This window comes from Argopecten irradians, chromosome 4 (assembly GCF_041381155.1).
Source record: "Argopecten irradians isolate NY chromosome 4, Ai_NY, whole genome shotgun sequence".
NCBI classification, from domain to species: Eukaryota; Metazoa; Mollusca; class Bivalvia; order Pectinida; family Pectinidae; genus Argopecten; species Argopecten irradians.
This window is the reverse complement of record NC_091137.1, coordinates 18428600-18456503: the sequence shown is the minus strand read 5'-3', so window position 1 is coordinate 18456503 and position 27904 is coordinate 18428600. Positions and strand designations below refer to the sequence as shown.

Here is a 27904-nt window from a genome sequence, read left to right as displayed (position 1 = left end):
ATTGTTTTTTCTTAGTACAATTCCTGAGATAAGTAAAATTTGTTGTTTTGTCTTAGTACAATTCTTGAGATAAGCAAAGTTTATTGTTTTGTCATTGTACAGTTCTTGAGATAAGTAAAGTTTATTGTTTGTCTTATCAAGTTCTTGAGATAAGTTTAGTTTATTGTTTTTTCTTAGTACAATTCCTGAGATAAGTAAAATTTATTGTTTTGTCTTAGTACAATTCTTGAGATAAGCAAAGTTTATTGTTTTGTCATTGTACAGTTCTTGAGATAAGTAAAGTTTATTGTTTGTCTTATCAAGTTCTTGAGATAAGTTTAGTTTATTGTTTTTTCTTAGTACAATTCCTGAGATAAGTAAAATTTATTGTTTTGTCTTAGTACAATTCTTGAGATAAGTAAAGTTTATTGTTTTGTCATTGTACAGTTCTTGAGATAAGTAAAGTTTATTGTTTGTCTTATCAAGTTTTTGAGATAAGTATAGTTTATTGTTTTGTCTTTGTCCAGTTCCTGAGATAAGTAAAGTTTATTGTTTTGTCGTTGTCCAGTCCTTGAGATAAGTATAGTTTATTGTTTGTCTTTGTCCAGTTCCTAAGATAAATAAAGTTTATTGTTTTCTGTCCATTTACTACTGATATAAGTTAATTTCATTGTTTTTTCTTCATCCAGTTGCCCCTGAGATAAGTATAGAAGGAGAAACAGAGATAACCGTCCTTCGAAGAGGGGAGGTCACTCTGAATTGCGAGGCGACTGGAAACCCTCCCCCTGTCATACGCTGGACTAAAGATGGTGTCACCATTGATACCTCGGACAGCAGCATGTATCAGCTCATTGGAAACGGAACATTACGTATTCTTTCGGCAGACCTGAGAGATAGTGGATTATATATGTGTGTGGTAACCAATACAGCAGGGACACAAACCAAGGAGTTCTCTGTTACTATCAATGGTGTGTTTCAACTCTGTTAGGCTGATTATTTATGTCCATCTGACATAATCAGTATTTTTTTTTATTCTTAGCTTCCTAAAGTCTTGTAATGTGAAGTTCAGTAAGAAAATAAAATGACTTGAAACTTGTAAAAACATGGAATAGAAATTTGCAGGCTTGACTTTATTCATGGTAATTGTATTGATGTACTTTTCATAACACTGGATCAAACACATGCTACAGACTTACAAGTGTTGAAATGTTGGAAACCAATTTAGCATGCCTTCTATTTTTCCCTAGCACTACCTACTCTACCTAACAACCTTCCGACCAACACCTCGGCTATAGAGAACAGCGATGTCATTCTTGAGTGTCCAGCCACTGGGACCCCATTTCCTGAGATAACGTGGTATAAGGATGATGTGAAGCTGTCCTCTGATGACTTCGGTGTGACTATCCTACCCGATGGTGCCCTGCAGTTAAATAGTGTATCAGCCCAGGATACCGGGGAGTATCGCTGTCTGGCTACCAACGTTGCTGGAGAGGTTGACCATACAACAAAGTTAAAAGTCTTGGGTGAGTAATGTATCAGCCCAGAATACAGGAGAGTATCGGTGTCTAGCTATCAACGTTGTCAGAAGTGGGTTAGAATGCGAGATATTGGTTGCCAATTTCCATCACTAGAATAAGAACTCTAGGACATTCTGCAGCATTCTGTATTGCAAGAGGGAGGTTTCATTAGGTTACATACATAATATGGAACAAATTGATTTCACAGTTGGTATTTAGAAATTACATATTGGGTACCTAACAGGTGGAATTTATCGACACTATAGCTATACATATGTATTAAGCAGTTGCTTATAATTACTGTACAAATTGTAACCTTACATGACAGTTTTTTGATAGAATCTTTTTAAATCATGCATTAAACAGCACAAATCCCATGGATTAAGGATTAACCAATACTACTTCCAAGAAAAGCTAATCAAATGAGGCTGATATGTTTTATTTCCAGTTGCTCCCAAGGTAATCGGCGGTGACCGTGGTGATATTCCCATTCCGGAGAGCCATACAGTCAAAGCTAACCAGACTCTGACCTTATATTGTACGGTGGAAGCAGATCCACCTCCAACCATTGAGTGGCTGAAGAATGGTGAAACGGTTCACCAGCGATGAAATGTCTTTCCTCCGAATCTCTCACTGGTATTAAATCGAGGAAAAAGTTGCAGTTCACAAGCTTAAGTGTGAATGTTCAGATGTCTACTTTTGCATTATGCTTGCGAAACACTTCAGTATGTTTAGAAGATTTTACGCTGGTTCTACAAGGATTGTACCCTTATACAAATTTAGTAGTAGATGCAGCATATCAAACAAAAGTTCACTGCACCATATACAGTGCAATTTTGTCCTAGGACTCTTTGGTGATGCTAGAAATCAAAATGTGTAAATCCAAATACAAATCGGAGTGAAATAAAAAATTAAATCGCTTCTATGCCATGGTTTTGTTCACAAAAAAATAGATATGTGTGTGGGTCAACAAAATTGAAAATCACTTCCATCGGTGGGTCTCCCAATTTCAAAGTGCCTTCCCCCCCTACCATATATGTTTTACTGGAACAGCCCTAAGCAGTTGCTTATAATTACTGTACAAATTGTAACCTTACATGACAGTTTTTTGATAGAATCTTTTTAAATCATCATTAAACAGCACAAATCCCATGGATTAAGGATTAACCAATACTACTTCCAAGAAAAGCTAATCAAATGAGGCTGATATGTTTTATTTCCAGTTGCTCCCAAGGTAATCGGCGGTGACCGTGGTGATATTCCCATTCCGGAGAGCCATACAGTCAAAGCTAACCAGACTCTGACCTTATATTGTACGGTGGAAGCAGATCCACCTCCAACCATTGAGTGGCTGAAGAATGGTGAACGGTTCACCAGCGATGAAATGTCTTTCCTCCGAATCTCTCCGAATGGAAAAGAGCTGGTGATCCCTCGAGCCTCTGTAGAGGATACGGCACGCTATACCTGTGTCGCCACAAACATAGCTGGATCATCGCAGAAAGAATTTGATGTTGATGTCCATGGTAATATTAACCGTCATACCTGATGTTGTGGTCTTTGTTTATATTCCTTATATGTTATATAAGATGATTTGAGAATATGTCATAAAGCTTGAGTTTCATTTATTTAAATGAGTAATTAATTTGAAATAGAAATTGACACAACTACTGAAGGTGTTTATATATAAATTAGAACATTTGTGTGAAAGGGTTGCTATGATGGAAACTTCATTCCTTGTCATTTTCCACCTAGCAACACAATCTTATCAGTAATACTTTTTAAAGGTAAACTCAAGGTGATTACATCAAATTGAAAAAAAAATGTACGATGGATAACCTGGAATTTTGCTTTGTAATTTTGGCAGTGCCCCCAACAATTGACCCCAACACTGTATCCAATGGTACACTGTCGGTGAAGGTACAGCAAACACTGACCATCAACTGCCCAGTGATTGGCATCCCTCTTCCCCAGATCAACTGGTTTAAAGATGGAGAGTACATCTCGCCCCTACTTAACCCCAACATTAAGTTATATGCTGGAGGACGGAGGTTAGAAGTCCTTAATGCTAAGGTATCAGATAAGGGAAGGTACAAGTGTGTTGGGGAGAATATAGCAGGAAGTACAGAGCACGAGTTTGATGTCAAAGTCAATGGTAAGTATGACTTATGATCACTATCTCATTTTCATCCCCTGGTTTCAACAAAAGAAGGCATGCTATTATAAGTTGTCTGTCATTCTGTTCATTCCTTTGTATGTCATATTTAATTTCTTTACTCAACAAATATAAATGTGTTTGTCTGCAAACTTAAGTCCAAGGTCAACTTTGATCATCTCTTTGCCAGACAATATTAAGTGGCCCCATGATTAAGCAAAAACATCATTTCCTGCCATGTCTATAACATAGTTCTAACATGTATAATATATGTGTGACTATGTTGTATGACGATGGATTAACTTTGATTTACGTGTAGTATGTATGCATGTTATAATGTAATTTTAATTTACATATGAATGTGTTGTTTGTTATTTAACACAGTTCCTCCGCAGATAGAGGATTCTGATGTTGTTCAAATTCCCGAGGTTGTTGAGAATCAGGACCTTCAACTGAACTGTCCTGCGTCAGGAAAGCCAACACCAAAAATCACCTGGTTCAAGGAGAATCAGCCAATCAAATTCAATTCCTCTCGCTATTTGCTGCTTAATGAGGGGTTCACTTTGCAGATTCTTGATGCAAATCAGGATGATGCAACAAGATTTATATGTCGAGCAGAAAATGTGGCTGGTGCTAATGAAAAGGCCTTTGATGTGGATGTGTTAGGTATGTAGCCTGTAGCCTGTGAAGGAGACCATATGATGATTTTCTGCATAGCTATTTGACAATAATATGAATGTTTTCAGTGTATTTGATGAGAATAATATGAATGTTTTCAGTGTAGTTGACAATGATAATCATTAATGGTTTGAGTACAGTTGAGAATAATCATGTTTTCAGTGCCACCTAGGATTACAGATGAAGACTTGGACTCAACACCTGATGTTGTCCTAAATAGAACTCTCGTGTTGAACTGTCCAGCGGAAGGAAACCCCATCCCTGAGATAACATGGTACAAAGATGGATATATTCTGGACACTTCACTCAATCCTAGATATGACATTCTGTCTGAAGGACGCCAGCTACGTATCCAGGCAGTTCGTCTCTCAGACACTGCTATATATAGGTGTGAAGCCACCAATAAAGCTGGAGAGTATTCTTTTGAATTCAACACAGATATATTTGGTGAGTAATAAGCAGAAGAGTCCTCTTTTGAATTCAACACAGATATATTTGGTGAGTAATAAGCAGAAGAGTCCTCCTTTGAATTCAACACAGATATATTTGGTGAGTAATAAGCAGAAGAGTCCTCTTTTGAATTCAACACAGATATATCTAGTGAGTAATTAAAAGCAGATATATTTGGTGAGTAATGTTATCCAAGCTCAAGAGATCTCCTTTGAATTCAACACAGAATATTTGGTGAGTGATAAGTTTGAGAATCTTCTTTTGAATTCCATAAATATTTTGTTACTGTTGTTTGTAGTTCAAGATAGTATGGAAAGTGAAAACAAGGTCTTTCTGTATTTTTATATATCTTAGATGGACATAATCCACTGTATTGTATTCCTTGCATAACTTTCAAAACCTAGAAAGACTTAAGTTGTTGTTAGTATTCCAACAGCTGTATGGTGACCTGAAAATCACTTAGAAAACATGTATCAGTTGTAAGGTGGAATCTTGATAACTTCAACATCTAATGTTTAGTGAATATGTCTTTGTGCGTCTGGAATTAAATCAGACATGGTTATAGTTCCTGAAGCAACACTGATTAAGTTTAAAACAACTTTTGTTTTAGTTCCATCAAAGATTCCTACAACAAATATCAACGTCAATCCCAAAGCTATTGTGAACAGCTCTCTGACCTTGGACTGCCCAGCAAAAGGAACACCAGAGCCAGAAATCGAGTGGTTTATGGATGGACTACAGATCACTCAAGAACGCTTCCCAAACATACGTATTAAAAACAATGGACGTCAATTAGAGATTGTAAATTCTCAGGTTTCAAACACAGGAACCTACGTATGTAGAGCAACAAATCCAGCAGGCCAAAGTTCTCTATCCATCAATGTTAACATTCAAGGTTTGTTACTCTCTGTTTATTTTCAGATAGTTTTTAGTGAAATTGTTATGTCATTGGTTTAGAAATGAAATAAATTATATTTAACCTGGATGTAAACTTCTGCTTAAAATGAGGAAACAATACACAATATCAGTCCTGGACAATTCATGTCTTTTGATTTTAGGCCTTGTGGATGCTTTATCCTTTAAATATTGAATCTATTTAATATACAGTAAAAATATGCAAAATTTGATCTGTATCACTCACTTTGAAAATTTTATGCTTTGCTGAAAACAAGAATTGTGTTTTACAGTGCCAGCCAAAATCAGCGAGGATGTGGATCGTGACCCTAGAGTGATTATTGGAGAACCATTTACAATCTACTGTCCAGCCAGTGGTACTCCAACACCAAACATCAGGTGGTTCAAGAATGGATCCCCGATCTTTTTGTCTGAGGATCGACAGGATGTACGAGTGGCAGCCGGAGGACGGGAATTACATATACTCTCAGCAGAGGTAGAGGATGCAGGAGCCTATACATGTGTAGCCACTAATGAGGCTGGAGAGTCTGAAGAAACCTTTAATCTTGAAGTGTATGGTATGTATGTGAGTGATGTTATAAAATATGGTATGTATGTAAGCGATGTTATAAAGTATGGTATGTAGACTGGCAATGTTATAAAGTATGGTATATGTGTGGGGTTTTATCTGCTGCTTTACTTCTGGTGCAGTAGTTTACAACAGTTGTGGATTGGACTTGTGTAAATAAGTACAGATTTATGGATACTCTTTGTTATTTTGCAGTCCCACCACACATCGATCACACTTTTGATACAATTACAAAGGTCATTCGAGGTCGAACGACTGTACTGAACTGTCCAGCTAATGGTATACCCCAGCCAAATATTGAATGGCAGAAGAATGGGCTTGTGATGATTTTTAATGAACGGGTGGTGCTACTGGATAATGGCCGACAACTGAAAATTACTAATGCTACAGATAGCGATCGTGGTCTGTACAGATGTATAGCAACAAATCGTGCTGGACGAGACTCAGCTGACATGGAACTGGTAGTATTAGGTGAGTAATGTTTATATACCTTACCAATCAGTGTTACTGTAAATATTACCCTAAAAATCATGTTGTCCTGACTTGTTTTAGATGCTTAATGCTGGTATATAAAGATATGATTTATATTTTATTTTAGATATGATTTAGATTTCATGTAATGTCGCCTATCAAGTCATATAAAGAAACAATAATGATAATATTTTTATTTCCATTTACACATTAGCCTCTTTTGTTTGCCTAGTGAGGAAAATTCAGTTTCTTATACTCCTGGTCTTTGATATAATTTTTCATAACTTATGAATTCACTGAGATTTTAAAATGAAGGAAGTTAGGACATTTTGTTTTATTATATAGTTATCTCTCTTGGTGAAAATGTACTCTTTGATTTGTGATATAACAACATCTTTTAGGAGGAAGTCATGTGTTTGATTGAACAGCAGGACATGTTAACAGAGATTGTGTATCTTTACAGTTCCTCCAGACATTGATGAGTCTAACACTGTATACACACCGCGTGTTGTTATAAACAGGACAGTGTTGTTAGAATGTGCTGTTTCTGGAGTACCAACACCTACTGTTCAATGGTTCCTTAACGATCGCCCTGTCCAACAGACAGACAGGATCAGTCTCCTAGCCAACAATAAGCAGTTACAAATTGAGCGTGCTCAGACTAGTGATAGCAACACTTACACATGTCAAGCTACGAATGAGGCTGGACAACTTCGTAAGAACTTCCAGCTCATGATTCTAGGTAAGGTTTGATAAGTTTGGTGTTATATTTTACACATTTACATATGTCCGCACAAAACTCCACTTATGAGAAATTAAGCTTCTGTATCATTTGTAAAAAATTAATTTCAACTAAGGATATTTGTTAGCAGATGATAACATTTTTCCTCCTTTGGGTACAATACCACCACTACTTTGACGAGTTGGTGAACACAAAGTACACCCTGATCAATGTTCCTTTGTGTTACAGTACCATCACTACTTTGACAAGTCGGTGAATACAAACTATACCTTGATAAATGTTCCTTTGTGTTACAGTACCCCCACTACTTTGACAAATCTGTGAACACAAACTTCACCCTGATCAATGTTCCTTTGTGTTACAGTACCCCCACTACTTTGACAAATCGGTGAACACAATCTTCACCCTGATTAATGTTCCTTTGTGTTACAGTAACTCCACTACTTTGACAAGTCCTTGAACACAAACTTCACCCTGATCAAAGTTCCTTTGTGTTACAGTACCCCTACTACTTTGACAAGTCGGTGAACTCAAACTTCACCCTGATAAATGTTCCTTTGTGTTACAGTACCCCCACTACTTTGACAAGTCGGTGAACACAAACTTCGGTGAAAGCAAACTTCACCCTGATAAATGTTCCTTTGTGTTACAGTACCCCCACTACTTTGACAAGTCAGTGAACACAAACTTCACCCTGATAAATGTTCCTTTGTGTTACAGTAACCCCACTACTTTGAAAAGTCAGTGAACACAAACTTCACCCTGATCAATGTTCCTTCATGTTACAGTGCCCTCACTACTTTGACAAGTCAGTGAACACAAACTTCACCCTGATAAATGTCCCTTTGTGTTACAGTACCCCCACTACTTTGACAAGTCAGTGAACACAAACTTCACCCTGATAAATGTTCCTTTGTGTTACAGTACCCCCACTACTTTGACAAGTCGGTGAACACAAACTTCACCCTGATAAATGTTCCTTTGTGTTACAGTACCCCCACTACTTTGACAAATCGGTGAACACAAACTTCACCCTGATAAATGTTCCTTTGTGTTACAGTAACTCCACTACTTTGACAAGTCAGTTAACACAAACTTCACCCTGATAAATGTTCCTTTGTGTTACAGTACCCCCACTACTTTGACAAGTCAGTGAACACAAACTTCACCCTGATCAATGTTCCTTTGTGTTACAGTACCCCCACTACTTTGACAAGTCAGTGAACACAAACTTCACCCTGATAAATGTTCCTTTGTGTTACAGTACCCCCACTACTTTGACAAGTCAGTGAACACAAACTTCGGTGAAAGCAAACTTCACCCTGATAAATGTTCCTTTGTGTTACAGTACCCCCACTACTTTGACAAGTCGGTGAACACAAACTTCACCCTGATAAATGTTCCTTTGTGTTACAGTACCCCCACTACTTTGACAAGTCGTGAACACAAACTTCACCCTGATAAATGTTCCTTTGTGTTATAGTACCCCACTACTTTGACAAAGTCAGTGAACACAAACTTCACCCTGATAAATGTTCCTTTGTGTTACAGTACCCCCACTACTTTGACAAGTCAGTGAACACAAACTTCACCCTGATAAATGTTCCTTTGTGTTACAGTACCCCCACTACTTTGACAAGTCAGTGAACACAAACTTCACCCTGATAAATGTTCCTTTGTGTTACAGTACCCCCACTACTTTGAAAAGTCAGTGAACACAAACTTCACCCTGATCAATGTTCCTTTGTGTTACAGTACCACCAATACTTGACAAGTCGGTGAACACCAACTTTACAGTGAAGGAGAATGGAAACATTGTGATTGAGTGTCCAGTGTTGGGCGGTATACCTGATCCCTCCGTATTTTGGCTGAAGGACCATGTTCCTTTGAATACCTTTCCTTATCAGAATCTGAACGTGACAAACCGTAACCGCCGACTGGAGATCCGTAATGCCCAGGTTGTCGATGCTGTTCAATATAAGTGTCAAGCTCGCAACTCGGCTGGTGAAGACTTCATCAACTTCTACCTTAGAGTGTTTGGTGGGTTTCTCTTTTTCTTCATATAGTTGGCAAATTTTTTGTTAAAAAGTATTTGTTTCAACATGTTATAACTATTTAAAATATAGGTCACTTGTCATATTGATAGAATATGGATGTTTTAAAAAACATTTTACACTTGACACAGTGAGGCCATCCATTGGAAATGAATCAGAAAGGCCGATCATTACCGTATTGGAAGGAGAACTGATTACTTTGGAGTGTCCTGTGACAGGAATACCTGACCCAGGGATACAGTGGCAGAAAGATGGGCGTGTGATAGAGCTGGCACAAAACTCTCACATCAGTATGATAGCTGGAGGACAGGTAAACAGTAGAAGGATTGCTCACCTCTGATTCTGTAAAAGGATCTATAACTGAAGGGGATCCGTTTCATTCTTGTCACAATATGTCATTTTTTTAATCAGTTGATCGTTCTTTTATTCATTTAGGCCCTCTGTACAAAGATCACTTGGCTATTAAGACCATTTTTCTTTGTTCTTTGTGTGGTTCTTATAGACAGGTTTGACTATATAATCATATATGTAAAACAGGTGCTGAGGATTCGTAATGCCAGGATTGGAGACACAGCCCAGTACATGTGCCATGCTGAAAATGAAGCTGGGTTTGCCGAAAAATTCTTCCAAGTGAATATCAATGGTAACTAATGTTACAAAACCTATACTTATATCTTTACTAAAAGATCCAAGAAGCTCTTTCTAAATATTAAAGGAAGATAAAATGATTTCTGGAACATAACCTCTGAATCATGGAAGACGTATATATTAAGAAAAGTACAAACTTTATAACTGTATATATCTACTGACTAATTAAAGGTAGATGATAAATTAACAGTAAATTGACTTTTATACTGAGAATTGAGGCAGACAATATTTCTTATCAATTCTAATATTACTTTTCAGTGAGTCCACGCATCAATGGTTCCCAGGCCCGTCAAAAGAAATCTGTTGTTTTGGGAAATGACCTTGCCCTTCACTGTCCTGTGCTTGGAATTCCACCACCAGAAATTACCTGGTACTGGCAGGGTGGCCTTGTGGCACATGAGAGTCGATTTTTCCAGATCTTGGATAGGGGTGAGACACTGTTGTTGAATGATGCTGATCGTCCACAGGAGGGATTCTATACATGTGTTGCCACTAATCCTGCTGGGTCAACTAGTCTCAACTTCACAGTCACTGTACTAGGTAAGGGCTATTAGTGCCTATTTCTGATGTATATGAAATATACTTCTATTTATTGACTGATTCCCAAAGGTTACAGACATTGTTTGAATCACTATATGATACATTGACAGTGCTGCAATGATCACAGACTAAAAGTTTAAATCTCTGTATGTTTTAATTCCCTTGACAGTGCCTCCCATGATCATAGATGTATAAATCTCTGTATGGTTTAATTCCCTTGACAGTGCCTCCCATGATCATAGATGTATAAATATCTGTATGGTTTAATTCCCTTGACAGTGCCTCCCATGATCATAGATGTATAAATCTCTGTATGGTTTAATTCCCTTGACAGTGCCTCCCATGATCACAGTTGTATAAATCTCTGTATGGTTTAATTCCCTTGACAGTGCCTCCCATGATCATAGATGTATAAATCTCTGTATGTTTTAATTCCCTTGGCAGTGCCTCCCATGATCATAGATGTATAAATATCTGTAAGGTTTAATTCCCTTGACAGTGCCTCCCATGATCACAGATGTATAAATCTCTGTGTCTCATGTATGTTTTAATTCCCTTGACAGTGCCTCCCATGATCATAGATGTATAAATATCTGTAAGGTTTAATTCCCTTGACAGTGCCTCCCATGATCACAGATGTATAAATCTCTGTATGGTTTAATTCCCTTGACAGTGCCTCCCATGATCATAGATGTATAAATATCTGTAAGGTTTAATTCCCTTGACAGTGCCTCCCATGATCATAGATGTATAAATATCTGTAAGGTTTAATTCCCTTGACAGTGCCTCCCATGATCACAGATGTATAAATCTCTGTATGGTTTAATTCCCTTGGCAGTGCCACCCATGATCACAGATGTATAAATCTCTGTATGGTTTAATTCCCTTGGCAGTGCCTGGCATGATCTTTGACTGTATAAATCTCTGTATGGTATAATTCCCTTGACAATGCCTTTCATGATCACAGATGTATAAATATGTATGTTTTAATTCCCTTGGCAGTGCCTTGCATGATCACAGATGTATAAATCTCTGTATGGTTTAATTCCCTTAACAGTGCCTCCCATGATCACAGATGTATAAATCTCTGTATGGTTTAATTCCCTTGACAGTGCCTGGCATGATCTTAGACTGTATATATCTCTTTATGGTTAAATTCCCTTAACAGTGCCTTTCATGATCACAGATGTATAAATATGTATGTTTTAATTCCCTTGGCAGTGCCTCCCATGATCACAGACTCTGTAACTGAGGTGACAGGTGTTGTTGATACATCAGTCGTCCTGCCCTGTGAGTTTGGTGGCTACCCTGATCCTCAAGTAACCTGGAATAAGGATGGCTACCCCTTTCCATTGTCAAGTCTCCGTCATCAGGTGTCATTTGGAGCTGTCCAGTTCAGCCGTGTTCGTTTGGAGGACCAGGGCATGTACGAGTGTGTGGTAACTAACCTTGTTGGTAACGACACAAAGCGTATCAGCCTCACCTTACAAGGTAGGAACACCTGTTGGGTTATAAGTATCCTTTTTACTACTTGTATATATACTGATATAAATATTCTTCTAATAGGTTTCAAAAATCTTTTGCTATGCATCATCATCTTAATGTTGAATGAAATAAATATTTTTGATAATGCTTATAATGTTTATATAATGATGTATATATTTTGATCTGCAGTGCCTCCTGGTATAGTTGGTCCGAGGGAATTGCGTATGGAAGTTTTGGTCGGTGAAGATGCTTTCCTTCCTTGTGAGGCAGTAGGTCAACCAGTACCAGAAATATCCTGGTCCAAGGGCTTCCATACACAACTCAGACGGAACCAAGGTGAGTTGTAAGCTACTATGTCTAGATCTATGATGGCCCCTTGTAAAGGACATTTTTTGCAAATGACAAACGATATAAAAAATTATAGTTCAAATAAGATTTGATTGACTTATTACAGTAAACCTTAGTTAATTATATATCAAGAAATAACACATTATATATTATACATTAAAATATTGCGGGGGACTATTTTTTATTGATATGAAACTGGCGCAATGTTTGAAATCAGCTGATCGATGCACGAGAATCGTTGTATTTATAGTGTATTCATAGTGTTTTCATAGGCAAATGTTTGTTTTCGTCAGTTGGTTGATTCATATAGTGACAGAACACTCAGAATGTAAATATATATAAGTGATACTTCCAAGTCAAGTACCTCCTACATTCTCTGGGCAAGAAAAGATACCTCAACTCAATGTATATGGTACCTCAGTTTGACTGATGGATGTGATGCTGGTATCTCGGGCCTAAGGTACTATTAGTAGCCTCTTCATATCCACAATGGTCTAGTTATAGGACATTAGGAAAGTGGTAAAAAGTTTATGTTTGATCCTAGCTCAAGTACTGTGTTGTGAGTGTAGTTACAAGGGGGGAAAACAGCAGATATAAGATTTTTCAATAAGGTTATTTAAGTCTGATCATTAAAATAGATTATGGTTCATGAATGATGTTAGGGGTTAAAGGTTAGGGGTTACCTGCCCGATCACGTGGATTTTCTCCGGGCTCTCCGGTTTCAACCAACACAAAGATCACTTGTACGCTTGCATCCGGGCCATCAAGAGTGGTTTGCATAAGTTTTATAACTTGTTTTGTAATCGTAAAATAAATAAAGTTATATTTTTATGATGACCCATGTTCCATTTCTAGTACAAGTGCCAGTGTCAGATTTGTACCGGTACCAATCTATTCATGTAACACACAGGAGGACATGGTTTTCTGGTCATGTGTCAAGGTTCAGGGTCAAACTCTGAAGGTCGTGACCTCTTTTGAAATGATAAATGTTTCCTTTGTGTTAAATGCATATAACTTTTTAGCCCACTATCATCAGATGGTGGGCTATTCAAATCGCCCTGCGTCCGTGGTCCGTCGTCCGTCCGTAAACAATGCTTGTTATCACTATTTCTTAAAAACTACTGCAGGGATTTTGTTCAAACTTCACATGGAGGGTCCCCTTGGTCCATATTTGTGCCATACAGATTTTGTGGCTGATCGTAAAAACAAGATGGCCGCCAGGCAGCCATCTTTGATTTTGGCAGTTGAAGTTTGTTATCGATATTTCTTGAAAACTACTGAAGGGATTTTGTTCAAACTTCACATGGAGGTTACCCTTGGTCCCTAGTTGTGCCATACAGATTTTGAGGCTGATCGGAAAAACAAGATGGCCACCAGGCAGCCATCTTGGATTTTGGCAGTTGAAGTTTGTTATCAATATTTCTTGAGAACTACTGAAGGGATTTTGTTCAAACTTCACATGGAGGTTACCCTTGGTCCCTATTTGTGCCATACAGATTTTGAGGCTGATCGGAAAAACAAGATGGCCGCCAGACAGCCATCTTTGATTTTGGCAGTTGAAGTTTGTTATCAATATTTCTTGAGAACTACTGAAGGGACTTTGTTCAAACTTCACATGGAGGTTACCCTTGGTCCCTAGATGTGCCATACAGATTTTGAGGCTGATCGAAAAAAAAAGATGGCCGCCAGGCAGCCATCTTTGATTTTGGCAGTTGAAATTTGTTATCAATATTTCTTGAGAACTAACGAAGGGATTTTGTTCAAACTTCACATGGAGGTTACCCTTGGTCCCTAGTTGTGCCATACAGATTTTGAGGCTGATAGGAAAAACAAGATAGCTGCCAGGCGGCCATCTTGGATTTTGATAGTTAAGGTTTTATATCCCTATTTCTCAAAAAGTGCTGAAGGGATCTTTCTCAAATTTAATAAGTAGGTTCCACTAGAGCCCTAGTTGTGCATATTGTATTTTTGGACCAATCGGTGAACCAAATGGCCGCTAGGCCGCATTCTTGGATTTTGATAATTAAAGTTTGTTATCGCTATTTCTCAGATAGTACTGAAGGGATCTGTCTCAAATTTTATAAGCCCACCATCATCAGATGGTGGGCTATTCAAATCGCCTTTCGTCCGTGGTCCGTCGGTCCGTCCTTCCGTCCTTCCGTCCGGCCGTCCTTCCGTCCTTCCGTCCGTTAACAATTCTTGTTACCGCTATTTCTCAGAAAGTACTGAAGGAATCTTTCTCAAATTTTACATGTAGGTTCCCCTAGGGGTCTAGTTTTGCATATTGCATTTTGGGACCAATCGATGAACAAAATGGCCGCCAGGCAGCCATCTTGGATTTTGATAGTTAAAGTTTGTTACCGCTATTTCTCAGAAAGTACAGAAGGGATCTCTCTCAAATTTTACATGTAGGTTCCCCTAGGGGTCTAGTTGTGCATATTGCATTTTGGGACCAATCGGTCAACAAGATGGCCGACAGGACGCCATCTTGGATTTTGACAATTGAAGTTTGTTACCACTATTTCTCAGAAAGTATTGAAGGGATCTGTCTCAAATTTCATGTCATTGGTCCCTTAGGTCCCTGTTTATGCATATTGCATTTTGGTACCGATCGGTTAACAAGATGGCCGACAGGAAGCCATCTTGGATTTTGACAATGAAGTTTGTTACCGCTATTTCTCAGAAAGTACTGAAGGGATCTCTCTTAAATTGTACATGTAGGTTCCCCTAGGAGTCTTGTTGTGCATATTGCATTTTGGGACCAATCAGTCAACAAGATGGCCGACAGGACGCCATCTTGGATTTTGACAATTGAAGTTTGTTACCACTATTTCTCAGAAAGTACTGAAGGGATCTGTCTCAAATTTCAAGTGCATGGTCCCCTAGGTCCCTGGTTATGCATGTTGTATTTTGGTACCGATCGGTTAACAAGTTGGCCAACAGGAAGCCACCTTGGATTTTGACAATGAAGTTTGTTACCGCTATTTCTCAGAAAGTACTGAAGGGATCTGTCTCAAATTGCATGTACAGGTTCCCCTTGGCGTACAGTTGTGCATATCACATTTTCGGACTGATCGATGAACAAGATGGCTGACAGGCCGCCATCTTGGATTTTGATAGTTGAAGCTTATTACCACTATTTCTCAGAAAGTACTGAAGGGATCGCTCTCAAATTTTACATGTAGGTTCCCCTAGGAGTCTTGTTGTGCATATTGCATTTTGGGACCGATCAGTGAACAAGATGGCTGACAGGACTCCATGTTGGATTTTGACAATTGAAGTTTGTTATCGCTATTTCTCATAAAGTACTGAAAGGATCTGTCTTAAATTGCATTTGCAGGTTCCCGTAGGGGTCTAGTTGTGCATATTGTATGTTGGGACCGATTGATGAACAAGATGGCCGATAGGCCGCCATCTTGGATTTTGATAGTTGAAACTTGTTACCACTTTTGCTCAGAAAGTACTGAAGTGATCTGTCTCACATTTTATATGTAAGTTCCCCTAGGACCTTATTTGTGCCTATTGCATTTTCAGCTGATCAGTCAAAAAGATGGCCGACAGGTAGCCATCTTGGAATTTGATAATAAAGTTTGTTTCTCAGAAAGTACTAGAAGGATCTTTCTCAAATTTCATATCTAGTAATATGTACAGCTGTAAAAAAAATGTTTGAAAAGCAGAGAAAAGATCCCTCTTTTGTTTGTCAGACATAGATCATTCTTTGGTGGGCGCCAAGATCCCTCTGGGATCTCTTGTATGTAGGTTCCCCGAGGGCCCTAGTTGTGCATATTGTGATTTGGGACCGATCGGTCAACAAGATTGCTGCCAGGTAGCCATCTTGGATTTTGATATTCAAAGTTTGTTATCGCTATTTCTCAGAAAGTATTGAATCGATCTTTCTCAAATTTCACATGTAGGTTCCCCTAGGGCCCTAGTTGTGCATATTGTGATTTGGGACCGATTGATCAACAAGATGGCCGCCAAGTAGTCATCTTGGATTTTATCAGTTGAAGTTTCTTACCGCTATTTCTCAAAAGGTACTGAAACGATCTGTCTCAAATTTTATATGTAGTATGTTTGAAAAAGTTTAAAAAGTAGAGAAAAGATCCATCTTTCCTTTGTCAGATATAATCATTATTTGGTGGGCGCCAAGATCCCTCTGGGATCTCATGTTCATTAAAACAATCCTTTTACGTTTAACAGTTATTCTGAGCAATGGGACATTACATCTGAGAAGAGTAACCAGAAAAGACAGTGGCACTTACAGATGCATAGCTGCAAACTCTGTTGATCTTGCTTATCGCATCGTACGACTCAGGACTCTCAGTAAGATATAACACATCTATTTATTAAAATAAGAAGTTTTTTAACATTGCCAATTTTATTTCTGTCTTTTAAGATTCAAGGCATAAACTCAGATATTTATGCTAGATATATTCTTGTTGACTGCTTTCTATATGTCCATAACATTAAATAGATGTGAAGGAGGAATATAATGTTACCTGGGTCTATCCCTGTTCTTTCTTTTCAAATTAACTTTTATTTGAAAACCTTGAATAATTAAATTATGCTATATTTATTGAAATCCATATTTCAGTTAGACCTTCCATTCTGGTTGGGAGAACACAATTCAATGCCCATCTTGGAGACAAAGTTGTTCTGCCATGTCGTGTAACAGCCAGTCCCAGGGCACAGACAGTTTGGCGAAAGGATGGCTTCCTCATAGATATCACACAGTCCCGGTTCTTCAAACACGGCAATAGGCTTGTAATAGCCTCAGTTAGGTATGTCATTAAACAATAGGCATGTAATAGCCTCAGGTAGGTATGCTGCAGAACAATAGGCATGTAATAGCCTCAGGTAGGTATGTCATTGTACAATAGGCTTGTAATAGCCTCAGTTAGGTATGTCATTAAACAATAGGCATGTAATAGCCTCAGGTAGGTATGCTGCAGAACAATAGACATGTAATAGACTCAGTTAGGTATGTCACTGAACAGTTGGCTTGAAATAGATTAAGTTAGGTATGCCATAGTACAATAGGCTTGTAATAGCCTCAGATATGGATGTCATAGTATAATAGGCTTGTAAAAGCCTCAGTTAGGTATGTCACAGAACAATAGGATTGCATAAGCCTTAGTTAGGCATGTCACAGAACAATAGGCTTGTAATAGCTTCAGTTATGTATGTTACATTACAATAGGCATGTAATAGCCTCAGTTAGGTATGTCACAGTACAATAGGCTTGTAATAGCCTCAGTTAGGTATGTCACAGTACAATAGGCTTGTAAAAGCCTCAGTTAGGTATGTCACAGAACAATAGGTTGCATAAGCCTTAGTTAGGCATGTCACAGAACAATAGGCTTGTAATAGCTTCAGTTATGTATGTTACATTACAGTAGGCATGTAATAGCCTCAGTTAGACATGGCACAGTACAATAGGCTTGTAATAGCCTCAGTTAGGTATGTCACAGTACAATAGGCTTGTAATAGCCTTAGTTAGGCATGTCACAGAACAATAGGATTGCATAAGCCTTAGTTAGGCATGTAAACAGTACAATAGGATAGCATTAGCCTTAGTTAGGTATGTCACAGTACAATAGGCATGTAATAGCCTTAGTTGGGTATGTCACAGTACAATAGGCTTGTAATAGCCTTAGTTAGGTATGTCACAACACAATAGGCTTGTAATAGCCTTAGTTAGGTATGTCACAGAACAATAGGATTGCATAAGCCTTAGCTAGGCATGTCACAGAACAATAGGCTTGTAATAGCTTCAGTTATGTATGTTACATTACAATAGGCATGTAATAGCCTCAGTTAGACATGGCACAGTACAATAGGCTTGTAATAGCCTCAGTTAGGTATGTCACAGTACAATAGGCTTGTAATAGCCTTAGTTAGGCATGTCACAGAACAATAGGATTGCATTAGCCTTAGTTAGGCATGTCACAGTACAATAGGATAGCATTAGCCTTAGTTAGGTATGTCACAGTACAATAGGCATGTAATAGCCTTAGTTGGGTATGTCACAGTACAATAGGCTTGTAATAGCCTTAGTTAGGTATGTCACAACACAATAGGCTTGTAATAGCCTCAGTTAGGTATGTCACAGAACAATAGGCTTGTAATAGCGTCAGTTAGGTATGTCACAGAACAATTGGCTTGTAATAGCGTCAGTTTCAATAAATCTTGTTTGATTTATTAGCCTGTTACCTTGTACCTTTTTGAAGTAAAATCAGCAGCTGAAACCTTTTGATAAAAATCTGCAACAATTTGTAGATTGAGGTAATTGAAATAAAGTATATGATGTACTTATATTACAAACTTAAGATAGTAATTTATGAAGCTATTTCAGGCCTCAGGATCATTAAACAGACTTAAGTTCAAAACTGCCTTAATATCAGACTTAGACAATCAAAGATGATGTATCATTTATAATTGGCTAAGTGAAAACTTAAGTCTAAGATTCTTTCATGATCCTGGAGCCAAAAGTCTTATAGCAAATATTTACATTTATGTTCATTGTGTAAAATTTATTCCTTTTTAGGTCCATTGATTCTGGCAATTACACATGTACAGCTACCAACCAGGCCGGTGTTGCTTCTGTCTACAGGGACCTTACAGTTATTGGTAAACGTTTATTTGTGATTCATTTCTTACAGTTATCATCATTATTGTTTTTATCCTTTCTAATTACATTTCGTCGGTGCTTTGTCTCTCCATCTTAAAACAATTTTTGAAACTTTCATTTTCTAAAAGTACTAATTATGTCCCAAATTTCATGTATAGAATCTCCTTGAGCGCTAGCTCTGACCTATCAGTAAACAATGTTGCTCGTTCTTTAAGTCCAACATTTGTTTTACATTTGTATGTCAAATCTAATACAATGTTTACCTATAGTATCTCCTTATTTGTTATCAAATCATTGGTAACTGACACTCAATGATTCGAATTAAAAAAAATTACCTGTAGAGATCACTACACAGGTGTTCAGCGATACCCCACGGCATGCTGTCACACTTGTCTCACAACGGCCCTTTGCTGGACAATAGGGATTATGACAGCTTGTTTTGCTTGCTCGAGATCATCAGGATAATTACTCCGTGAACCAGTCAACTGCGAAGAGTTATGAACTTGCTTACCGTCAATCTTTTGACTTGTAACGCAGCGAGAAATTCTCTACCGTGTATCGAAACACTCTATCGACAGCATGGCTTTGTGATTTCATACTTGGCTTTTATTTTGTTTTATTTGTGGTAATTACAATGAGTATGAAAATTACAGAACAGAGACGGAATGTACACAACTGCAACAGTTGGTCATGGTCAAAAACATTGGTGGAATTCCAACCATGAATAATTTAAAGTCTTGATGTTTTTGAAGTTTTTCTGTCGGTCCCTTGAATTCCAATACATTGAGGTTTTGACTGTAGGATAATTTCCTAACTTTCTCTATTATTGGAGAGCATTATAGATGTTATAACATATATATATATCTCAAATAATACTGAAAATTCCTTTACTGTACAGTAATATTATCATATGCAGGAACTTAGAGAAGCAATTATTAAACCAAGAAACATTCCTTTACTTTTGTATTGCTATTCTCCAAAGGAAGTTTGAAGTGATTTGTCCAAGTTGGAGAATTTTGATAAAAATGGGCCCTAATGCTGTTTGTCTTCTTCAGTGCCACCATTCATTGAAGAGAGCAATCGTTTAGTGACAGCCTTCCTGGGAAATGTTTCATTTGTTGTGCCTTGTGAAGTAACTGGGTACCCTCAACCAGAAATTAATTGGTACAAAGATGGACGGAGGCTGGAGGACGATCGCAATAGGATCATATTTCAACCTTCAGGCTCCCTCATGATTAGAGGTGTACAGGTAAGTCACTAAGTACTCCGCCACTGTCAGACATCTGGCTGTTTGTTTGAAAGACAGACATATTTGCAATACTGTTGGCAACTCTGAGCTTAGATTGATTTTAATTGAGGTAAGAGGTATACGTCACTTTTATTTATCGTAACTTTTTTTTTAGCTCACCTGGTCCGAAGGACCAAGGTGAGCTTATGCCATACTGTGGTGTCCGGTGTCCATCCGTCCGTCAACAATCGACTTCTCCATAACCACTGGTCAGAACTCAACAAAATTTGGCTATTTCCATATAAACGACTTCTTCTCTGTAACTAAGCATCGGATAGCATTCATAATGCAGTGTCAGCATCCTTATAGGGTGGGGATTCAAAATTGTACAAATGATCGGGCTGACTCCCTGGGAGCCTGAGGGGTGGTGTCGAAAAGGGTCAATTTGGCTATTTCCATATAAACAACTTCTTCTCGGAAACTAAGCATAGGAGAGCACTCATAATGCAATGGTAGCATCCTTAAAGGGTGGGGATTCAAAATTGTACAAATGATGGGGCTGACCCCCCGGGGGCCTGAGGGGCGGGGTCAAAAGGGGGTCAATTTGGCTATTTCCATATAAATGACTTCTCTGAAACTAATTATATAAGCATGTGATAGCACTCACTTTTTTTTTTTCTTTTTTTGTAAAAGAATATTGTAGTAATGGTTACTCTGTCATAAAATAACTAGTAATTAAGCTATACAAGAAATAAGACTTGTGTGTTAAGTTATAGAATCCTCACTTGTTTTCTGTTTAACAGAGAATTGATGCTGGTATCTATAGATGTTATGCTGTTAATTCAGCTGGAAACTCTTCAAGGGAGACAACTGTCAGGGTTCAAGGTCAGTTTGAAAAGTTGAAAAATTTTAAGAAATGATTCTAATTGAGTTTTTATGAACATTATGGCTTAATTATTTTCCGTTTTAAATTGGAATATTCATTGACTGTAGTATAATTAATGGTTTTAAAAGTTTTGTGAACACTGAAGACCCAGCCCTCTATCACTCTATATTGTAATCGTTATAACAGAGGCTCCTGTGATAACCCTACAACCACAAGGCCAGGAAGTGGCAGTCGGTGGGATCATACAACTGTTATGTGGAGCCAGTGGAGTTCCATCACCAATCATACGCTGGGAGAAAAATGGATTTCCTGTGGAAGGTACTCACCTACATATATAGTCAACTGAAATCTCTTTAGCAATAGAAAAATGAAACAATTGAAAATCTATTTTAACTGATTTTTAATGAAAAATATAACAGAAGTTCATAGAAGAAATTCAGGAGAGAAGTGAATGAATTAATAATTGATCAACTGGATAATTGATAGAATTAACAAATGAATGGATAATTATTAATTAATGAATGAATTTATTAATCATTTGTTATTAAGGGAATACATGAAAATGCAAAATGAATCTTATATGAATGTAGAAATGAAAAACAATACACCAGCATTATATTTCTAGACAAACAAAACATTGGTGGACGGAGTTTACTGATTGTGAACAGTGCTAGAAGAGAGGACGGAGGTCTATACAAATGTATCGCTGAAAATCCTGCTGGGATGGATACAGCCTCAGCAACAGTCATCATGTCAGGTACGCAGTCAGCTTAAAAATGGTGTCTAAAAAGAAATAACAGGTAGTCTCTTTTTGCATTCAAGCATGGTTGTTCAAAAGTAGTCTTGCTTTTCCATTTAGTCATTGAAAATCTGTTTATTGTAAGCCTATGTGTCTTTAGTACATATAGCTATGGCGTTTATTATTTAGATGATTTGTGTAATTTGTGATTTTACACAGTGCCACCCAGAGTGACCGTTCCGGATGGTAACGCTGTGGTCAGTATAGCTGAGAAGGTGATGTTAACATGTTCAGTAGGAGGAGATCCACAACCAAACATCTACTGGACAAAGAATGGCCGTCCCGTCATATACAATGAGCGTATTATAGTGCTTTCCAATGGCTCACTTGTTATTTACCAGGCGACGGTAAGATATAAAAAAAATTATGGTTTCCACCTTATATACAGTCTTAATGATCTTATTCTAACCACTTTGTTGTCGGTCATTTTATGCATTTTGAGTCTGATTCGTCAACAAGATGACCCTCTTGGATTTTGATAATTGAAATTTTTTGTTACCACTTTTTCTCAAAAAGTACTGAAGGGATCTTTCTCCAATTTCATATGTCTTTGAAGTTTGAAAAGCAGAGAAAAGATCCCTCTTTCCATTGTCAGACATAGACCATTCTTTAGTGGGCTCCAAGATCCCTCTGGGATTTCCTGTCATTCTATCATTTTTAGCCATTTTCTAAACACTGAAAAGGGCACTTGTAGTATGAATGTTAATTACTGTAGTAAACACTCTGATGAGACTACTTTTTCTCCTACAACAGAGTTCAGACGCTGGAGAATATAAGTGTGTCGCTACAAATGATGCTGGAACATCTACTGGAGTAGCTATGTTGATCGTGAATGGTATAGTTCTAACCCTTTCTTTTAATACTGTTATATGTACTGGAGAGAACATTTATACAGAATATCATTTAAAATAATGCTACAATCAATATTTGTTGTACAAGAGTAAATGACCAAAAGATTAATTTTCTTATCAATTTCATAGAATGTTCCTGTTGTTTAAGATTAAGCTCATATTTGTGATCCGTCCTTGTATGACCCTGGTTGGTAATAGAACGTTAATTAATGAAACAAACAAACATATAGGCTTTCATATTTCAACATGATTTCAAAATAAATAGTAATATAAAATGACATTTAATATTTCAGAACCTCCACAGTTTAAGATTGAGCCTAAGAATACGACAGTCAGTATGGGAGACACCATATTAATGAACTGTGTTGCTGAGGGAGAACCCGAACCTAATATTGTGTGGCAACGGTCATGGCAAGATATAGAACCAGATCAACGACTTTCTATCTTACCCAACAACTCCCTCAGGTAAGTAAAGGCCACATCCCTTCTCAGGTAAGTCAAGGTCATATCCTCTCTCAGGTAAGTCAAGGTCACATCCTCTCTCACTAAAAGTCAAGGTCACATTCTGTAAACTGGTAAGTCAAGGTCACATCCTCTCTCAGTTAAAGTCAAGGTCACATTCTATTAAGTTTGCTCTCTCAGATGACTCCAGGTCACATCTTCTCAAGTAAGTCACATTCTGTAATTTGTCTTGATGAAATGTTTTCAAAACTTTATCTAAACCATGAATATCAAACCCTTTAATATTGAAATTCTGAAGAAGAAAAATATAGACAATCCTTATCATCGATTTCAGAATTATTGCAGCCCAAGTGTCAGATACAGGGAAGGTTCAATGTAAGGCCAGCAACCGGGAAGGAATTACAGTGGTCGAGGCTTACATCACTGTTGTTGGTAAGTCATTATTTTGTACAGATCATAAAAAATGTAACATATTTTATTTTAATACTGTTAACCAACTTTCATTCACATGTGATTTACTTTCGCGAATTTCGTGATGGAAGTAAATTTGCGAAAGTTTATCTCACCAAATTGATATCACCTTACATATGATTTATATTGATAGGAATTAACATTCAGTTGCTAAATCCATTAATACAAATCTTCGAGAACTTTTTTTGAAATGGAAACCGCAAAATTTAGTTGCCGCGAAAGAAAGTTGGTTTACAGTATTACAATACCTTTACCACAGAATGTTAGGTTTCCAGGAGTTTTGTATCACACTCCTTCTTTCCAATGTTTCTAGGGTTCTAAAACAAATTTATTAATTGTTTTAACTCATGCTTTTATGCAGGAATTCCTTTTACATTAAAACATGGCTATGATGTCATCTTTTGTTGTCCCCAGTACTTTATTTAGACTATTGTTCAAGTACTTGTTCTGTCTGTAGATTAGTACACCTTTCACTGTACATTAGTTTACCTGTAGCTGTAGATTAGTTTCAACTAATCTACAGTTCCAGGTAAACTAATGTACAATGAAAGGTAGAGAGTGGCACTACTTGCAGCATTGTAAAATTGAACAGATAAATAACAAATAAATGTAATAAAATTCATCATAGAAAACATATTAAAAAAAAAATTTAACATATAAAATTCATAATAGAAAACTCCAATAATATATATTATTAAATATTTTCTGTTTTATATATTGATTTGTGGACATCGGCATAAATCCAATCACATCAACAACAACGCATAAAATTACTCCTTTTGTTGAAAATCAAGACTCTTTAGTATTTCGACAGCACAGGCATTCCTACAATGATGTTTTAATTTTAGATAGATATGTGTACTTTCTTTCTTCGAAAATGTAATGAATGCTTTCGGTATATTTCCCAATAATTTCACTGTTAATTGCTTCATTTCTTTAATACATACACGTAACACATAAATCCACGTTTAATTTTGGTATAATTCATTCTCCAAGAATCACACAAAGCCTACTGAACAAATTTGAAATTTTAAGCTTTCTTTTCATCACTTTGCCGTTTTCACTGAATTTCAATGTAGTTTCCTTAAGAATCCACTAAATCTTGATATTATGTTTTAGGATCAATCATATTCTTCATTTCATAACGTAGAGTGGTATATTCAAAATTAATACATCTCCATGGTAATCCTCCATGTCTTGTAAATTTCCAACAAGTTATATCCAAGTGAATGGTCTGCCTCTGACATAAAGAGCAGTTGAATTAACATATCACAAAATAAACTCTGTTATTCGAAATTTGATAATCATTTTAGATAGTTTGACTTCGGGCCTTGCATTGTCCATTATCTTGACTAATCTACAGTTTGAGGTGTTTCTCCTATTCGTATATTGAATCTTAGTGCAAGAATACAATATGTTTGTGTGGTGTTATTTCAGTACATGGACGATATTCGGTGTGGTCAGAATGGGGCATGTGTAGTTCGACCTGTGGGAGAGGTATCCAGTTCCGTGCTCGTACCTGTACCGACCCGGAGCCAGTCAATGGTGGTAGGAAATGTATTGGCTCTTCTCTTGAATCCAGGACTTGTATCATGGCCAACTGTCCAGGTAAACTTTAAATCTAAATTTAAAAAAAAATGTTATATGAATGAAATGTCCTTATAAACATCAATGAAAATTGTGTGTGGATCATTGGATAAAATTGTTTGGATTTAAAGAATGAGCATTAAGTATTAGTTTTCCATTGACTTAAAGTTTCAGTTTTTGTATTGCCCCACGACGATAGTTTGCGAAGGCAATACAGTGGTGTTACTTTTCCGGCAGTGACAGCGGCGTTGTTGTCAACATTTCACTTGAAAGTTTTGCGTTTAGCTCTGTTTCTCAAAAAGCTCAAGTCCAATCCTAACCAAACTTTAAACATAGCTAAATGACATCATTATCACCTCAACACACCTAATTGTTGCAGGATTCATTTCAGGATGTGGGATTCAGAAACTGTGAAACTTAGTGATGCTAAACTATACATAGCTGTTTTTCTCAAAAAGTATAAGTCTAATCCTAAACAATCTTGGAATATAGCTAAAGGCCATCATTATCACCTGAACACACCTAGTTGTTGCAGGATTCATTTCAGGGTGTGGGATTCAGATGCTGTAGGACATAATTATGCTGCATTTCACTTTTCCTTCATTTTGTTTTACTTTCAAATGTTCTTAAATATTCCATTATAATCATGGAATAAATCAATTATGGGGTATGGGCGATACTTAAAATTACGCATCATTCTTGTTTACATTTATCTTTTGAAATTGAAATATTAAGTTATATGTACAAGATTTTCAATACAAATATTTGTACATATGTACTGAAAAGTTCAGTTTTCACTTATAGTTTCCATATGATTTACTCATGCATACTTACTATAAAAACTGTAGTTTCAACTTTCAGTTTTCATATTATATATTTTACACTTGTAGTAAATGGAGAGTGGGGTAATTGGCAGGGCTGGACAGAGTGCAGTGCAACGTGTGGAGAAGGGGAGAGATTCCGTACGAGGTTCTGTGACAATCCAAGTCCCAGGGATGGTGGCCTGAACTGTCCGGATGATGACATTCAGTATGACATGTGTAGGGCTCGCCAATGTCCAAGTAAGTTAAATGTGTATCACTTGTAAACTATGAAAAAAAAAATTTCTATAAATGGAGTCTATATAGCTCTTTAAAACTGAGGGTAAAACTCATCTCAAAATGAAATGTTTATGTTAGGTATGTATAGATATGGAAACCAACTTTATATCTACATGCACTCATTATTTAGTTATTTCAGTAGATGTTTTTTTAATCTTTAATAAATTGTTTTGGATCATTTTGGAAGGTACCATATCAAATTATGTGTAAATCTTCAGTAGATAATACTATACGAATATTATACACAATAGTTGGCAATTCAAAAAAGCTATTCAGTTTAAGACTTCTCTAATGTAATGGCGATGAATTTGATGATTTCTGTCCCAAACACTATATTGTTTTGATTTCAGTGGATGGTCAATGGGGAGAATGGTCAGGCTGGCGGCCATGTTCTGTAACTTGTGGGGTAGGGACTCAGGAGAGAACTAGAAGGTGTGACAGTCCAAGTCCAGCTTACAGAGGCAGGCCCTGCTCTGGGGAGACACTAGATACACGACCCTGTACAGCCCCAACTTGTGAAGGTAAGTAGTGAGACACTAGATACATGACCCTGTACAGCCCCAACTTGTGAAGGTAAGTAGTGAGACACTAGATACATGACCCTGTACAGCCCCAACTTGTGAAGGTAAGTAGTGAGACACTTGATACACGACCCTGTACAGCCCCAACTTGTGAAGGTAAGTAGTGAGACACTAGATACACGACCCTGTACAGCCCCAACTTGTGAAGGTAAGTAGTGAGACACTAGATACATGACCCTGTACAGCCCCAACATGTGAAGGTAAGTAGTGAGACACTAGATGCACGACCCTGTACAGCCCCAACATGTGAAGGTAAGTAGTGAGACACTAGATACACGACCCTGTACAGCCCCAACATGTGAAGGTAAGTAGTGAGACACTAGATACACGACCCTGTACAGCCCCACATGTGAAGGTAAGTAGTGAGACACTAGATACACGACCCTGTACAGCCCAACATGTGAAGGTAAGTAGTGAGACACTAGATACACGACCCTGTACAGCCCCAACATGTGAAGGTAAGTAGTGAGACACTAGATACACGACCCTGTACAGCCCCAACTTGTGAAGGTAAGTAGTGAGACACTAGATACACGACCCTGTACAGCCCCAACTTGTGAAGGTAAATAGTTAGACACTAGATACACGATCCAGTACAGCCCCAACTTGTGAAGGTAAGTAGTGAGACACTAGATACACGACCATGTACAGCCTCAACTTATGAAGGTAAATACTGAACACTAGATACATGACCCTGTACAGCCCCAACTTATGAAGGTAAATACTGAACACTAGATACATGACCCTGTACAGCCCCAACT

At 37.5% G+C, this 27904-nt stretch overlaps 1 protein-coding gene across 1 annotated transcript in view; it reads left to right on the top strand.

The window, feature by feature from the left end:
* LOC138322141 (hemicentin-1-like) overlaps positions 1–27904 on the top strand; it is a 98622-nt gene that overhangs the window by 32732 nt on the left and 37986 nt on the right. Inside the window, 31 exon segments of the mRNA XM_069266195.1 lie at positions 669–947; positions 1227–1502; positions 1945–2082; positions 2720–3019; positions 3361–3648; positions 4033–4314; positions 4489–4773; positions 5387–5671; positions 5964–6248; positions 6455–6730; positions 7194–7472; positions 9228–9512; positions 9658–9836; positions 10064–10169; positions 10433–10714; positions 11936–12205; positions 12389–12535; positions 16748–16870; positions 17142–17328; positions 19095–19177; positions 20234–20427; positions 21210–21291; positions 21479–21610; positions 21918–22049; positions 22251–22438; positions 22845–22926; positions 23236–23407; positions 23739–23836; positions 25313–25483; positions 26353–26523; positions 26913–27083. Of these exon segments, the coding sequence (XP_069122296.1) occupies positions 669–947; positions 1227–1502; positions 1945–2082; positions 2720–3019; positions 3361–3648; positions 4033–4314; positions 4489–4773; positions 5387–5671; positions 5964–6248; positions 6455–6730; positions 7194–7472; positions 9228–9512; positions 9658–9836; positions 10064–10169; positions 10433–10714; positions 11936–12205; positions 12389–12535; positions 16748–16870; positions 17142–17328; positions 19095–19177; positions 20234–20427; positions 21210–21291; positions 21479–21610; positions 21918–22049; positions 22251–22438; positions 22845–22926; positions 23236–23407; positions 23739–23836; positions 25313–25483; positions 26353–26523; positions 26913–27083 (6228 nt within the window).